This window comes from Xiphophorus couchianus, chromosome 15 (assembly GCF_001444195.1).
Source record: "Xiphophorus couchianus chromosome 15, X_couchianus-1.0, whole genome shotgun sequence".
Lineage (NCBI taxonomy): Eukaryota > Metazoa > Chordata > Actinopteri > Cyprinodontiformes > Poeciliidae > Xiphophorus > Xiphophorus couchianus.
The window spans coordinates 301,559-318,096 of record NC_040242.1 but is presented as its reverse complement, the minus strand read 5'-3'; the positions used below and the strand labels follow the sequence as shown (position 1 = coordinate 318,096).

Here is a 16,538-nt window from a genome sequence, read left to right as displayed (position 1 = left end):
TTTTTTGTTTCTTCCTTAGTGTATATGGTGCCAGGTTTTATTTTCTCAGAGTTGATTCTAGGGGGTGAGATTGGTTTTGGTTAATCCAGTTTTTGTGGCAAATATTCCGGACAAGCAACTTTTGCACAGTGGCTCATCTGCTGGAGAATCTTTCTAAGAAACTTTGCCACATCAGTTTTGTTAATGTGATTTCTAAGTTTGGAGTTATAAGTTGAAGCTATATCGCCACCTACAGATGGATGTGGCTGAATATTTGCATCTGAGTTGTGGTGTGAGTACTGAACCTGGAATTTCAGGGCCGTGACTTGCATTGGTCGTTCGCTCGCTCCCGCGGGCTCAGAATCCTAAATATAAAGGCAATCAGGTTAAGTACTCTTCTGAAGAATAAATGTATTTTTTCCTTATGGATAACTACATGCAGATCAAGACAACAAACTGTTCTCAATTCTTGAAAAATTTTTTAAGGTTGACATTTACAAACATGTCTTGCAGTCAAGTGTGAGAGACAACAAGACATAAAAATGACATTTTAAAGCTGTAATTTTATGCTAAACTGTATGCTGCTTTTACAAGAATAGATTTGCATTTATGTATTTTTTTTATTTTTATTTTTTCTTACCTTATCATTTATCGTTTGAATGCCTCCCATCTGCCAAATTTGACTTTAAAGCATTAGCCATCCACCAAAAAGCAGCTAAATTTGAGCAAAATCCTGAACAATTTGAGGTTGGTGCCAAAGCAGCTTTCACTTCCTTTCACTTCTTACGGTTGTTTCTGGATGCCTGAAATATTTCTTTAGGAATTTGTCAATAAGAATATTTGTCATTACACCACCGTTCGTTATCTTGGTTAGCATCTGGTTTCTGTTTACAGTGTTAACCGTTCAGCCAGGAAAGTTCGGCTTGTGTGTACTTTTTCACAGATAGCCAACATGCAAAGGTGCAGAAGAGCATGAAAGAATGGGCTTGTTGTCTTTCACATTTTGAACTGACCAGCTGACCAATCAGAGCAGGCCCGGTTTGGAGCTCTTAAAGTGACAGCAGCAGAAATGTGGTACTCTTGTAGGAAATCGAAACAACAATAAAATAAATAAACTTCTGCTTCTGCACAAGACAAAACCGATTTTGTTTTGTGTCAGACTTTCTTTTTGGGCCATATAAACATCATAAATGTTCTTAAGGGGTAGATTGTATCAGAATGTATTGATAAAACACATTAACAAGCAGTTAAAATATTAATACATAGTTGAATTTGATGAATTCTTCTTAGATTTAAATATTGAATTTTTTCAAACTGATCAATTCCTCCAGGATTTTGATTGTTTTTCTGATATTTTGCAGCTAAAATCTGAATATTTAGAAACATTTGAAAGATATTTTGCGCCACATTGTGTAAGATGGTAATTGTGACTTTTTATGTACTTACCATATGGATCACAGACTAAAATTGACATTAAATAAGGAAGCAGTGGAGTAGAAGTAAAAACTACTACCACTTTAGTTTTTGAACATTTTTGCAGAAAATTTGCAATGAATTCATAATTATACATTAGCGCAAAAAAAGTGTGACAATCTGGTTATTTCGCATGAATTTCAGCAATTGTGGAATCACAAAACAACCAAAGAGACTGACTGATGTACTTTGGGAGTATAGACGTTTCTACAAGGCCACATAAAAAGCTATGATGGGCTGGATTTGGTCCCCGGACCTTGAGTTTGACACCTGTGCTTTAACTGAAGCTCATTTAACAGCTGTATTTTGATCATTAGTTGACTATAACCATTTTTGAATTGCTATATTTTTTAAAACTTTTATCAAAATCTATAAATCAGATACATAAACTCAATAAAAATATCCCTCTTTTAGTTTTCTTAGCCATATCAGTATTAAAAATACAGTTTTTCTAAGTGTCTTCTCCATTTTTCCATTTCCTTGTTACAAATCGTGTTTCCATTCTTTCACCGCATAGAAAACAGCCACAATACACACCTTCGTCTTTCCCCTGATGTTTAGCAAGGCGACTCCCTTCTTTTGTAAGCTGCTAACGTTTTTGGTTTCAGTCCAGTTTGGCCACACTGTAAAAAAACAGAGTCAGCGTTGTTTTATGTGAGCAGACGGGGAATCCTTCACCCCCAGGGCTTCCTTCTCTTCATCACTCACTCGGGCGCATTCTTGTGTTTACTGCACTGACTGGCTGAGCCACTGACAACTTGATATTTGCACCGGCGGAGGCGGGAAAAAAAAGAACAGGAAGCACTGTTATTATCTGTGGACAAACATGGGGAAAGGCTAAAATGTGACGCCACTCCTGGCTTCTTTCTGTGTAGCTTCAAAGCCAAACAGTCATGGAGTCGGAGCGGATCCCGCCGGGCTCAGCATGCGGCCCCGGCGCTGAAGTATTGACAGGTGGATCACCGGGAAGCTACAAGTACAGCTCCGCCTTGCAGGACAGTTTATCAGCGATTCAGGCGTCGGTGGAGCAAAGTAACATTTTACAGGTGAGTTTTAACTGGTTTTAATGCAAAATCTGAACACAGCTTCTGTTCTAAACTAAGTCACAAATATTATCTCCTATACTTTTGTGCACATTTAATACATAATCTGTCAGTTTTGTTGCAAAATAAAACACTTTTTGAAACAAGTTCAAGTTTCTGTTTCTAAATGAAAGGTTAAATCATTTCTGATGTCAGAGTGAGAAGAAAAGAGTTGACTGATGTTTGTGTATTCCCATGATGCTGCCTAACAGGAAGGATTTATGAGAGAGTCGTTTCCTGTGGAGTCTTTAGTCTAATTACACTTTACGTAGATCAAGATAAAAGAGCAGTTACGTTAGAATAATGACATTTTGTATGATTGTTCGAGATCGTTGATATTTGATATCGATATTCATAATGTTTCTTGACTTATTTATGTGTAAAAGTGAACAATTTGCACATCACATAAAACTTTGTGCTTCTTTTGCGAAAAAGATCAACACAAATTAGTTCATAACTGAAGTGGAAAACAATTTTTATACATAAAAATCTCAAAAGTGTGGTGTGAATTTTTATTCATCTGCACTTACACTGCAAAAACACAAAATCTTACCAAGTATTTTTGGTCAAGTTTCTAGTGGAAATATCTTTGTACACTTGAAATGAGACAGACTAACTTAAAAGTAACGTTTCAGCGTTGTTTTAAGTAAATAATTCCTTATTATTGATGAAAAAGCACATGAGAAAGTGTCTTTTTATAAGTTAAATAATCTGCCAATGAAAAATTAACTTTTTCAACAATATTAAGGAATTATTTACTTAAAACAAACTGCTATATTTGGCTAAAAAGTTACTTTTAAGTTACTTTGGTCTCATTTCAAGTTTATTTTAAGATATTTGCACTAGAAACTAGACCAAGACATTTGGCAAGATTTTGTATTTTTGCAGTGCACAGCTGCAGTTTTTGGGTTATGCCCGTTCTTCTTCCCAAAACAAGTTTAGTCAAATTGGATGGAGAGAATTTGTAAAAATCACTTTTTTAAGCTTTGTAACAGATTTTTAAGTGATTTATGGTGTAAATTTGGACTCAGCCATGTCTTAGTAGGCTTTCCGTTGTTCCTTGCAGTTGTTTCAGATGATTTATGAAACTTTATTCCATGAAATGTTCAAGAGTTGCTTCATAAACTATGCCATAATTTTATATTTGACCTGTCTGCTGTGTTTCTTGGTCTTCATTTATTCACTACTGTTGTCTAACAAACCTCTGAGGCAATCACACAACAACTGGGAATAAATTACACCCAGTATTACAACATGCACTCTGTAATTATGTGGCTTCCAAAGGCAAATTGCTTCACTGAGTTTTCTTTAGGAGGATCAGAGGGCTGGAGGTTGAATCCAAATGCAGACTTTTAGTTTATTACTTTAATTTGTAAAAAAATGTGAAATCTAGGCACATTTCCCTTATTTTTATGATACTTTGTTTGAGACTATAACATCAAATCCAAATATAATTTAAGATTTATAGCTGTAATATGGCAATATGGAAAATTACCATCATCTGCTCTTTCTTTATCATGAAATCATATTAATAGCACTTTACTTTCTCTGTTGACTGTGTTGCTCCAAGGTTATCAGAAGGACTGGAAATGGATTTTATGTGCACTTTTAGGTTCATTTTTTATTTTCTTCTTAGAAAATGCCTCATATGGACCTGAGTTGGTACCTGACGTCCTCACCTGGTGATGCAGACATTCGATTAGCACGGACAGTTCAGCGTGTTCTTGCTTGCCGATATCAACCTGCACACCTCAATGCTGCAGCTATGGCTAAACAGCAGGAGGAAGCACAGGTATGTGAAGCACTTAAGAATTATTCCCTCACATTTTACAGTAGTCTCCTTTGTCAAAACTTTTTTTTTCCTGTAAAAAAAAATTTTTAAGAACTGACTTTTCTCAAAATTGATCAAAAACATTGGGTTTCAGTGACTTGATGTCAAGTGATTAATAGGGTGATTAACAAAAAGTCACATAAGCGCAAATATTCTGAAAAATTCCTTACAAATATTTCTAAATTAGTGCCACAAAATCTGTGATTTTAATTGCAAAAAAACACAAAAACAATCAAAATCCTGGATGGACTGACCAGTGTGAAAATATGTTTAATATTATTTAATTTTAAGAAACACTTATTGAATGCTGAAACAAACAGTTGTTAACATTTTAACAGTTTAATGGGTTTCATCAGTACATTCTGGCAGATTATTCTGATTTTTGATTTGGCCCAAAATGAACATGAGCTTGACACCCCTGATCTAATTCATTAAATTTTTATGACTGCAACATCTAATGTTGAAAAGCTGATGTTTTTCTTACTGAAGCACTTTTGGTTTAGCTATTGCCAAACTAATCTTGAGCTATTCTTTCCCTTTCATTGTGCTTCTTTTAGGAGTACAGGCGATCCGTGCAGGAGCAAGTGGCTTCCATTAAAAGCAACGTGACAACGGTTTCAGACCCAAAGGCTTCAGAAAGAGCGGAGGGAGAATGGAGCTCAGCCCTGCTGGATGCCTCTGCCACCGTTCAGGTCAAAGCAGCTCAGCTGGATCTGGTCAAGCAGTATCACCTGCAGAAGAACATCACCAAAGCTTTCCTTGAGGTCGTAGCAGCGGAGAAGGATAAGATGAGCTTGTAAGCGACCTGTTATGCAAAATTCACTTTTTGCATGTTTTTTTACCCTTTAATTTGCATTTCTGCTGCTTCTAAAACCAGCCCAAGCACTTAAAAAAAACAGATGGTTTTTAGCATTAAGTTGATGTTTTTGTTGTCTGGAAAATGAACCTTTTCAAAAACTTAAGTCACACTGCGACGTTACCTAGCAACCCAAGTGGCGTTCCAGTACGTTTGTTCAGCTGGTTTTAATGCTGTATGTGCTGTACAATGGCTGCTGGAAAAGACAAGTGTTTTGTTGTTGACTTACTATTAAGAAACCACTTGCTGCATTTTTGTTGGTTGTGCAGGAGGCTCCACTTCTGATTTTCAAAGATGTGCAGTTGTATAATTGCACATCTGTTGTGTGAGTGTAAACGTTGATTAAGGGGCGTGGCCAGCAGCAGCTTATTTGGATTTAAAGTGACAGATCGCTAAAACAGCTCATTCTGAAAGTAACTCAAATTGACAGAATCTGAGCAGAATAAAATCTCAATTTGTGTAAAAAAAAATTTTATGAACATTTTATAAATCTGTTCAAGGAAGCATATTAGGTAACCCTTAAATTATTTTATCATGTCTTTTATAATTCATGTGTTAATCTAGTATCATTTTGTGTTGGTCTTTACTTTTTTTAGAAGTGTTTTGGGAAGCAGTTCCCTTCAAGAGGAAAAACTGAATGCTTTGCTGCAGACCATGGAGCAGAAGAAGTCAATGATGGAAGATTTGCTCTGCCTAAGCAGCCAGTTGTCAGTCCACCTGAGTGATGCGGAGAGTTCAGGTGTTCTCGTTGCTCAGCTTGGTGATATCCAGGAGGAATGGAGGCTTCTTAAAGGAAGCATCAAAAGAGCACATCAACAGGCGTCAAATTCTGCATCTCAGTCGAAACTTGTTTTAAAAGAGGCTGCTGAGCTTAAAGCCAAACTTGAAGTTCTTTTAAAATCTGAAATTCACAACATAAGTTGTTTAGACTTAGCTTGTCTGACCACAGAGCTAAAAGTGTGCAACCAGCTCCTCCTGCATTTACAGTCTCAGGCCGGTGCCCTCATCTGCTTTTCTCTGGGTCCAAAAGAAAAGGCTGCGATTGAAGAAAAGATTCAGGATCTGAAATGTTTGCTCCATGTCACTAAAGAGAAGCTCAACTCTTTGCCAGAAATCTGTGGAAGTGGATCTACAAGTAAAATCAACAAGCAGCTACAGGACTTGATCAATTTGACAAAACAAGCAGAAAATCATGTCTTTATTGGGAAAAAGTTGTCTGTTTTTCCTGAGCAGGCTCATCTTCAGATTGATGAAATGAGGAAATTTCACATGGAAACATTATCTAGACGAAGCAAGATAAAAATGCAGGATGGAGAGCTAAAGAGTAAAGCTACTGAAATAGAAAATCAGGAGTTAATAAAGACTGTAGAGCTGTATGAAACTGTTGCTGACAGGTTGGGTCGTGTTCTTGAAGCCATGAAAAAGGGTCTTGATGAAAGAGAGAAGGTTATGTGCGAGTTTGGTAGGTTGGATGACTGGGTAGCAGAAACGTACGTGAAAAGAGAGACTCGCATCAACGTTGAGAATGTTTCCAAAGCTGACCTCAGTAAATTGGAAATGGAGCTAAAAAGTCATCAATTAGCAGCAGTGGAGCTGGAAACCCAACTCAGATTAGTGGACGCACTTTCAGAAAGTTGCACAAAATTAGCCGTTGAGCTGAGTCCCACTGAGAGCCGCTACCTTGGCAACAGGCTTTCAGGCCTTTCGGCAGAGTTAGACGGACTGCTAGCTCATGAGAAAGCCACCTGCTGGGAATTAGAGGAGCTAATTCATGAGAGAACATCTTCCAATGAGGAGTTAGCTACCATTCAGGCTAACTTGGAGAAAACATCTGCTGATCTGGAGAAGCAGAAGTTCCCTTTCACCAAAGAGACGCTGTTAGTTATTACACAGTTGGAGCACAAGCTAATGGAGCATCAGTGGGAAGTTCAAGAGCTACAGCATTGCCAGGAGGACCAGAGAAACTCTGTGCTCTGCTCTATTGGTGAACTACAAGACCAATGCAAAGCTCTCAGAATAAACACCGTGGAGCAAAAGAGATATGTTCACCACAGAGGACAAATAGAGGAATCCATGGAGATCGCCAAAACTCAACTCCAGGAGGCTAAAAACCAATCGGTGAGCGCGGCTGAGAGGTTCAGATTGAGTCAAACGCTGCTGGTCGAACTCGCGATGGTCAACACCCAATGCCAAGAGACAGCGGATCAGCTGGAGGTGATCGCTCCTGAGTTAGAGCTGTCTGAGCTTAAGGCAGAGAAGAAGAAGCTTCATGACATGGTGGAAATGCTGATCTGCTGGGAGCAATCTGCCACGGATCAAATCAAAAATCTGGAGGCCGAGCTTTTACCAGGTCTCCAGTTCAAGTTTGAGCTTCCGGCATTGATGGATCTGTTGCAGAGAGCTAACAGGCAGCTGGAGGAAACCAGACGCGTCAAACCTGATAAGAAAGCAACAGATGATGCAGTGATTCAGTGTTGGGTCATCAGGAGAAATGTAGAGTCTGGGATGAGAGTGTTGGAAGGTCTGGCACAGAGAGACAACGTTAGCCTGGAAGACTACAATGAGCTGTATTCTCTCAGAGACGCAGTAATGCAACAGTCCCACTCATGGATGGTAAGGCGGTCAATACCTTAAAGCTGCAGACAAAACAAATATGTTTTTTATTTATAAAACTGTCACCATGTCATGACAGATAATCTGTGAAAAGATCAATCTGCTCCACCTCTTTCCTGAGCTACAATAGAATAGCTGTAAATGTCTCTATGCTGTAACTGCGAAGTAATTTTCCTGCTGGGATGAATAAAGTACTTCTATTCTATTCTATTCTATTCTACTATTGCCATCTGAAAAAATGCACCAAAAGCAACCAGTCCGAGCCAGGAGGCGGGTCTTAGTACTGTCAATCAACATCATGTACTGTGGAGAATTTATCCGTTCTCCCTGCTAAGTTCTTGATGTATGAGGTTGAAAAGGAGTCAGTGAGTTGAATTCATGAATTCCATTTATTAATACCAAAATACAGCTGGTCCATTTCTCATGCTACCTTTAGGAGCTAGCAGGACGAAATGGCATCAAGCAAAAGTTTTCCATTCTCTTTGTTAGCCTCTATCTAAGCTATCCCTTAAAGAGGGCGTTCCCTAGTGTGTCATCGTGTTTCCTAACATGTCATTTCCTTTAGCTTTAGCTTTGCAACTAGCTAAAAGAGATAGAAGGAAAACACAGAATTATGTATTCTCAACAGTACTCACTGAAGGTGCTAATGAAGGTGAAACGACTTCAATGGAAAACCGTTTATCTGCTAAGCTAACTAGCTCGAGCATTAACTACACAAGCGATGCTAATTACAAAGTGATTGACAGCATTAAACCCCGCCCCCTGGTTGGTTGTTTCTAGTTAGCACCGGGAAAAGACAGAGGAACCCAATCTTTTCACAGATTATCTTTTCCCAGAAACGGTCAAAACATAGTGACAATTTCAACAAATATGTAGTAAGTTACACACTGCAGCTTTAAATAGTTTTTGATTCACTCATTTGGAAGATTTTGTAAAACAATTTTTAATGTGTCCAACAGGTCAGTCTGTCTCAGGCCAGGGAATCCCTTAAAGATTACCAGTGGGCTGCTCAGGGAGCAATAAACTTCCTCCATAATGCCGAGGCGACCTTCATGTCGGCCCCCGGAAGCTTTTCAGATTGCACCCAGGAGCAAAGACAAACCCAACAGGCTTTGGAAGCTCTTGAAAATGGCTTTCAAGCTCATATAAACCATCTGATGGAGCGAGTGCCGCAGGAACGCTGTCTCTCACAACCGGATACCGAGCTCCTTCACATCAACGTCCTCAGCCAGTTGTTAGTTGGAAGAGCTGTACTGGAAGCTCAGGCAAAACTCAGAATGGAGCGTTTGCAGAGGTACTAGATATCACTATACAGTACAGACCAAAAGCTTGGACACACCTTTTAATTCAATGAGTTTCCTTTATTTTCATGACTATTGACATTGTAGATTCACACTGAAGGCATCAAAACTATGAATATGTGGAACATGTGGAAATATGCACTAAACAAAAAAGTGTAAAACAACTGAAAATACCCCTTGTTACGCCCCCTTAGGTCTAGGAGTCCAGGGGCGGTAACATAAAATGTGTCCAGAGATAAAAGTGGAATGAAAGAGTGATTTATTACAAAATGAAGGTTTTCACAGAACCAAAACACAATACAACTTAAGCCAATTAAACAAAAGTAAAGAACCAACAAATTCAGAAATCACTGAGTGCAAATTAAATAAGATGTGCAAACACATCAGTCTAAAGTAACTCAAAACAACCAAAAAGAAAGAACAAAGGGGAGCACCAAAAAACCTCCCAAACACAAGCCTCTAGCTTGTTCAAAGTTTATCTAAAGCAGCTTCAAACCACTTAGCAAAATAAGCAAGAACAAAATTGTTCAAACTGTCCAAAACAGTCACAAAACACGGAAGGTGGGGGTCAGCTTTACACAACCTCTTCCCGCTAGCTGCCCCACTGGAGGAATGAACTCAGACGTCTTTTATATGATGCAGGTGGGTCTCATCAACGTCTGATTGGCTTTGCTGCTCCAATGGGGTGGCTGCTCTCCTGCAGCTTCTAGGCAGCCAATCAGAAAGCTGTGCCCGCACAGCTGATCCTGCATAATAGAAAAAAAAGAGCCTGCACAGCCTCAAGAGGCCAGGGGCCGTAACACCCCTTATATTCTAGTTTCTTCAAAGTAGCAACCTTTTACTGTGATTACTGCTTTGCACACACTCTGCATTTTCTTGATGAGCTTCAACAGGTCGTCACCTGAAATGGTTTTCACTTCATAGGTCAACCTGCCCTGTCAGGTTAATAAGTGGGATTTATTGCCTTATAAATAGTCATGAAATAAAGAAAACCCATTGAATTAGAAGGTGTGTCCAAACCTTTGGTCTGTACTGTATGTCTAAGATGTATTTATATGCTTGTTTTGTTTACACTTCCTGTTCTTACAGGTGTGAAATAAGACAGACAACCCATAGAAAGTGGCATGAAGACATTAAACAGAAAGTATTGCAGTTTGAAGCCAAGCTTTCAGGATGTGCATCAGAGAAAGTCACATCATATGATGAGTGTATCGATCAGAAGAAGAGAGTGAAGGTAGGTCAGATGTAGAAAATCTGCTAGAACCTTGAAATAGAGCTACAAGGCCTGATACTCCAGTAGACTCGGTTCAATTGGGAACCAAAATGGAAACATTCATTACATTTTCAGTTAGTGTGGTTCGCTTTCACACGCACTGTGTCAAACCAACCAAAGCTTTCTAAAAAACCTGTTCCCCTCCTCACCTGCGGGGGCGCTGCACCAAGAACAACTGAAGGAAACGACACAAAAACCTCTGAAGACATGAGCGCAACTTTCTTCTTTGCAAAATGTAAAAAAAAAATGGAGTAGGGTCAGATTTTAGAGGTTGTAGGATTTCTGTTTTGTCTGTAGTAAAAAACCACAAGTCATTTCTTCTGCTAGCGCTAAAATCGCAGGTTTGTTGTGGTTGCATTTACCCAGAATGCCCTACGACGCTATAGTTTGCTTCCTGATTTTGGAGTTGTCTCAGATTCACATGTTATATATGCATCCGAACCACACCAGAGTTCACTTCAGCCAAACCCAGACCATGGCTTGTAAATAGACTATTAACTTTAGAGTTAAATTAACTACAGCGATTTATTCAGGCCAGTGAAGGTAAAAAATAAAAAGGTGTAAATTTCCACCAAAAGTCTTGGAAACTTTGAAAATAATCTTAGAAAAATTCTAGAAAAACTTGGACATTTCTGAGGTTGAAAAGTTGAAAATTTGCTAGAAAAAAACAAACAAAATTTTGAGATTTATCTCAGAATTTTTCTACCAAGAAGCCTTGGAAATTTCGGATTTCACAAGAAGAAAATGTTTGACTTTTGAATCTCTGAAATTTCCAAGTTTTTTCTAGAAAATTTCTGAGACTATTGTTAAAATATCCGATTTTTTGTGCCGTAAATTTACTCCCCTTGTTTTTCTACTTAAAACGGCCCTGATAAACTGTCGTATATTCACAGCTCCCCAAATAAACCAAACTTTCCAGGCAAAGTTCAATTAAAGCAGGGCTGATGTGGATGCTTAAATAGTTACCCCTCTATTTCAAGTTGCCTACATCCTTTGATTACAATTGCACTGCCTTTTTAATTCTTATTTTGTACTTAATTTTACTATATATTAAAATTTTTTGTCTGTTTTTATGTTAAATTATGTAAGGTGACCTTGAGTGTCGAAAGGCGGCTAAGAATAAAATGTATTATTATTATTATTATTATTATTATTATTAAGAGGTATTATTGTTTGATGAGACACTCGTTTGTTTAGACAAACCTGAATTAAACTTTCTCATCTTTGGTAAGATGGTAACTTATTGCAACTGGTAACTTGTTGGTAACTTATTGCAACTAACCAAAACTAACCCAATGTGTTGGGTCAAACCATCAACCCAACCCAGTTGAGTTAAAAAACCCCAGCCAGCGTTGGGTCGGTCCATATTTGACCCAGCACTGGGTAACTAATTGGGTTCATTTTAACCCAGCAGTTTTTACTGTGCTCTTTGTGAAGGTTCTGAGGGAAGATCTTCGTAATCTCACTGGGAAGATGTTTGACCTGAAAGCCGGATGTCCGACGCAGGGTTGTGGCGTCGGGAAGGACGGCGAGCATGGCGCCCTCTGGAGGCGCTGGACGGCATTACAACGACGTTTGGGCCTCCTGTTGGTACACACAGAACAGAAGGAAGAGGAATGGAAGGACATCACGACAAGTGTGAGTATCATTGTTGATGAATACCTACAGGCAGAAAGTAATCCTAATTTGTGCTTTGATGGTAATTATTGACAGTTGAATTCTACTTTCCTTAGATAGAGGAGAGTTGCAACTATTTGTCCGGTCTTCAGGCTGAACTTCCAGGCTCTTCCACTATGAGTTTCTCTCAGGAGGAACCTCAGGAGCTTCTGGCCAAAATGGAGCAGCAGCAGCTGGCCTTATCATCACTGAAGCATCTATTGGAGCACACTTTGGGCTTATCCTCTTCCCAAGACGGCGTCCTCCCTGGATCCACTGGAAAATCCCTGAAGAATATGCAAGAGAGCATCTGGAGGTGGGATTTCTTAAATCTGACTTTGTAAAATGATAGAACCAGCTGAAAGGTAAATGTTTTTAAAACATCATTGATTCCCTCAGCTTGAAAGAGAGAAACCTGCTTCTCATGGCTGCAGCGGAGGAAGAGGAGAAAGAGAGACGGCAAGCTGAAGAAGAAATACGAGATGTTGAGAAAAAATTGTTTGAGATTTTACCAGAACTGGAAACGAGTTCAAATCCAAGCAAAACGCAGGTCAGCTCATTTTTTATGCTTCATTAATACATTCACATACTGTATATACACAAATACAAAAACTTAGCTTATAAAAGATTGGGAGCTCGTGTTTTTCTGGAAGACAAGTGGAATTTTAAACAACTCAATACATTTTCTGAAAGATTATCTTGAAACCAAGATAACATTTACATTTACGTGAGTAGAAAATGTGCTTTTTACTTTTACTTGCGTAACTGGAAGTGTCGCTACTGTTACTTGAGTAAAATTTCTATATTCTACTTCTTTTAACCAGAAAGTCCCCAGACACACACCTGTAGCTTTTGGTTAAAGTTTCATACGTTTTATATTGAAACAAATAGATTTGGAAAAACATTTATTTTAAGTAATTTTGTTATTTTGTAATGATGTTGTTTATATTTTGGTCTATAAAATAACATAATTTCCACACATTTTTCTATTTTGGTCCCGTCTGGATACGTAATTTTTAAATATTAAATGACTTGATCAATAAAGTTTTTACTGTTTCACTCGAGTAATTTTTTTAAAACCTTTCCTTGAATCCAGTTTTTGCCTTTGCTTGTTACATCCTGTCTCATCTTGTTTTCATGTTTTTCTGCACTAAAAGGAGCTCCAGGAAAATGTTATCGCTCTAAAAACCCAACTTAAACACATCCTGGACACCTGGAGGAGCCGACATGCAGAAATCCCGCCAGATATCCGAAAAAAGATCCAAAATGTGGAACAATCCGTCCAGAAAGCAAAAGAAATGGTGACATTAATTAACTTCCATCTTTACCGACACAGGAATCATCTTTCACCAAAGCCGTTTTTTCCAAACAAAATGTTTTTTATTCAACAGCTTTTGGAGACGGACAACCCAATCAGGAAGCTTTCACGTAGAGTCAGGGAACTGGGTTCTGGTCTGGAGAGAGTGAAATCTTTACTGGAGCAGAAAAGTCCAACAATCAGAGAAGCTCAATGTGTCCTGAAGGTCTTTATGTCTTCATTTTGTATTTTTGTCTGTTTGCTTGAACATCTTTTTGATAATTTCATAAAATGCGATTTTTTTTACCACATATTAAAATTACTTTCCCCGCTTTTAATCAATGGATTTTACTTTTTTTGGTGTCGGGAACTATTTTTTTTGCACAAGAAGCAAAGAAATGGGCTTCAGATTGTTGTGTGTTGTTCTCCAGTGTGTGTGGGATGAACTGGACACCTGGCACAGCAGCTTGACGCTCCTAGAGAGTGAAGTGCAGGACGTTGCGGAGGACCAACCGGATGAGGCCCAGCTCCTCATGGACCAGCTCACAGAACCGCTGCAGCTCTATCAGAACGCGTCCCGCCTGGCCGAGAACCGAACCGCCTTCCTCAACAAGGTTTCCTTCTTCTCTCATTACTCAGATATCTACACTCAGCTCAAGTAGGACTGAAAAATATTATCAATTACATAAAAACGTGTCTGCTAATGTTTCTATTTTCCTCTCTGACGTTAGATTCCTGCCTGCCTGCAGGAGTTTGAAGACATTTCTCACCGAGCGTCCTGCTGGTTGGATGAAGCCCAATTATGGCTTGGCACTCAGTGCAAGTTTACAACAGCCAAAAGTCTCAGCAACCATGTCAAGTATTTAGAGGTTAGAGGTCCACCGAAACGCTCTCTGGTCTACAAATGTCAGCCTTTTTTGACCCATACAATAAATGTTTTAATTCAGGACAGACAATCCTGGCATTAAAGGGCATCAATTATACACAATTTGCAGTTTCTGTGTTTTTACACTTCCATTTGGCTCTATACTGCTTCTACAAACAACTGAAGGATTTAAAAAAAAGACCTGGATGTTTTTTTGATGTCTGGAAAATTAGCAAAAATTGTTGAGTCACATTCGACAGGCACTGCGCTGTTACCTAGCAACCCCAGCCGAGCTCCAGCACATTTAATCAGTTTGTTTTACCACTGTACAATGGCTGCTGGAACAGACAAGTATTTTTGTTGTTGCCTTACTATCAAAAAACCACTTGCTGCATTCTTTTTGGTTGTGCAGGAGGCTCCACTTTTGCTTTTCAAAGATGTACAGTTGCATAATTGCACATCTGTCTGCAGCCATTTTCAAGTGCGAGTGTAAACGCTGAGTGGGGGGCGTGGCCTGCAGCAACTTATTTGAATTTAAAGGGTCAAAGACCAAAAACAGGCAGAACTGAGCAGATTAAAATCTCATATTCTAAGAATTTGATTTTATTTTTTGCAGTAAATGTAAAAAATATGTTTTGTACAAGCCATAATCCCACAATATCCCAAAAACACAGTATTACCCATTGATTTACCAGTAAATCAGAATTAGAAATTAGAAACTTTAAATCAGATATTATATTTTGCACATTTTACCCCAACCGTTTATTAACTGGTTGTGATATTTTTTCTTTTTTTTTTTTAACTGAAATTTCTGGAGTAGTTGATCCTGGAAGACTCTGACAGGATCAGACACACCCTGCAGGTGTTTAAGTCGGGCCTGGCGGAGATCTCTGCCGTGTGTGACGTCAGCGCTCAGGAAGAGAGGCTGGACCAAAGAGACCAACAGGTTCAGGAAATGCAGCAGACCATCGTCGAGCCACTCGACCAGCTCCAGCAGGCTGCTGCGGTAAAAACCCCAAAATAAAAGCAATTTTTTATGCTAATGCTAGCATTGAAAGTTCCCACCCAACTGAAATGCTTCTAAACTGAAGCCAGTTTCCTTTGCAGATAGTGGAAGTTGTTGAAGCTGACATTAAGGTGATGGAGAAAAACGTCTCAAAATTCAGAAACATTTCATACTCGATGGATGATGCAGACGTAACGCAGGCAGAACGTCTTTACAACTGTGAGGTAAAACACTGCTGATGAAGATTTGATCATTTGTTTGACAGTTAAATGCTTCAGCTTGGTTAGAACTTGCTTAACTGATGCATTTTCTGACTAATATGGACGTTTTAACTCTAGTTTGAACTGTATTTTGCACCTAAAGGAGATCCTGACCCAGATTCAGTCGATGCAGAAAAGTTTGGAAGACATGGAGAGCTGGAAAGAGGAGGTCCATCTCCCCGAAGGAGCAGAAAACCTGATGATCTTCTCCAAAGCCAGAATGCTGCTTGAACAGCTGGATGGGCTGGAACAAACCACCAGAGAGAAAACATGTTTGCTGGAGGTACAGCACGTTTTAAAACGGGGATTATGTCAAAATGCTGTCATTGAAATCTTATACAAGTACAAAAGTTAAAGCATTCAAAAGTGCTACTGTTTTAAATGAGGTGAAGGATTATTAAATAAAATGGCTTTGTGTATTTTGAGTCACTCACGGATTGTTCCATACGTGATGTATTATGTAAACATGTGGGGTAGTAATCATAAAATATATATAAATTAGTTGTTTTATTTTACAAGAGAGATGTCAGACGTGAGTGGAAGTGGATACACACATCACACAACCCCAATTTTTAGAGCTAAGCTTATTGAAACTTAATGAATTGATAAAGGACAATATTTTAACATTTGTGTACAAAGCACATATATTTATTTATTTATTTTTTACCAAACATATTCAAAAGAGATTTGTAAGAAGAAAAAGGAAAAACAACTTTAAAAGAACAAATATTTAAATGTATATGTGAATATATATAAAAATTTGACAATGGAATGTATTTCAATTAAAGGTGGAACAATCTAAATCTCTTCCTAAATTTAAAAATAATGTGAAAATCATTCTGTTGAAGCGATATGACGTTGAATAAGCTGTTTTATTCTGCAATACTCTTCTGAGTTGAATAACTTTTATATTCTCTTCATGTGAATATGGGGCAGATATTATAAGTTTATACTTCTTTCTGCTCTATTTTAATCATTATTTCCTTCAGTTAATACATTCATATTTATTTATTTATGTATTGTATTTGAAGTATGCCTAATCTTCG

At 38.4% G+C, this 16,538-nt stretch overlaps 1 protein-coding gene across 12 annotated transcripts in view; it reads left to right on the top strand.

The window, feature by feature from the left end:
- Positions 1 to 16,538, top strand: part of syne2a (spectrin repeat containing, nuclear envelope 2a) — a 135,476-nt gene that overhangs the window by 59,918 nt on the left and 59,020 nt on the right. For 11 of the 12 annotated variants that reach the window (XM_028041155.1, XM_028041160.1, XM_028041163.1 and 8 more), the window contains 16 exons: positions 2,328 to 2,498; positions 4,171 to 4,326; positions 4,923 to 5,161; positions 5,818 to 7,834; positions 8,794 to 9,128; positions 10,225 to 10,369; positions 11,846 to 12,046; positions 12,142 to 12,380; positions 12,464 to 12,614; positions 13,222 to 13,365; positions 13,453 to 13,587; positions 13,793 to 13,975; positions 14,093 to 14,230; positions 15,047 to 15,232; positions 15,334 to 15,456; positions 15,596 to 15,775. In XM_028041155.1, coding sequence (XP_027896956.1) covers positions 2,328 to 2,498; positions 4,171 to 4,326; positions 4,923 to 5,161; positions 5,818 to 7,834; positions 8,794 to 9,128; positions 10,225 to 10,369; positions 11,846 to 12,046; positions 12,142 to 12,380; positions 12,464 to 12,614; positions 13,222 to 13,365; positions 13,453 to 13,587; positions 13,793 to 13,975; positions 14,093 to 14,230; positions 15,047 to 15,232; positions 15,334 to 15,456; positions 15,596 to 15,775 — 4,743 coding nt within the window. The remainder of the gene's footprint in view (positions 1 to 2,327; positions 2,499 to 4,170; positions 4,327 to 4,922; positions 5,162 to 5,817; positions 7,835 to 8,793; positions 9,129 to 10,224; positions 10,370 to 11,845; positions 12,047 to 12,141; positions 12,381 to 12,463; positions 12,615 to 13,221; positions 13,366 to 13,452; positions 13,588 to 13,792; positions 13,976 to 14,092; positions 14,231 to 15,046; positions 15,233 to 15,333; positions 15,457 to 15,595; positions 15,776 to 16,538) is intronic. The other variant, XM_028041156.1, reaches the window with a different exon arrangement.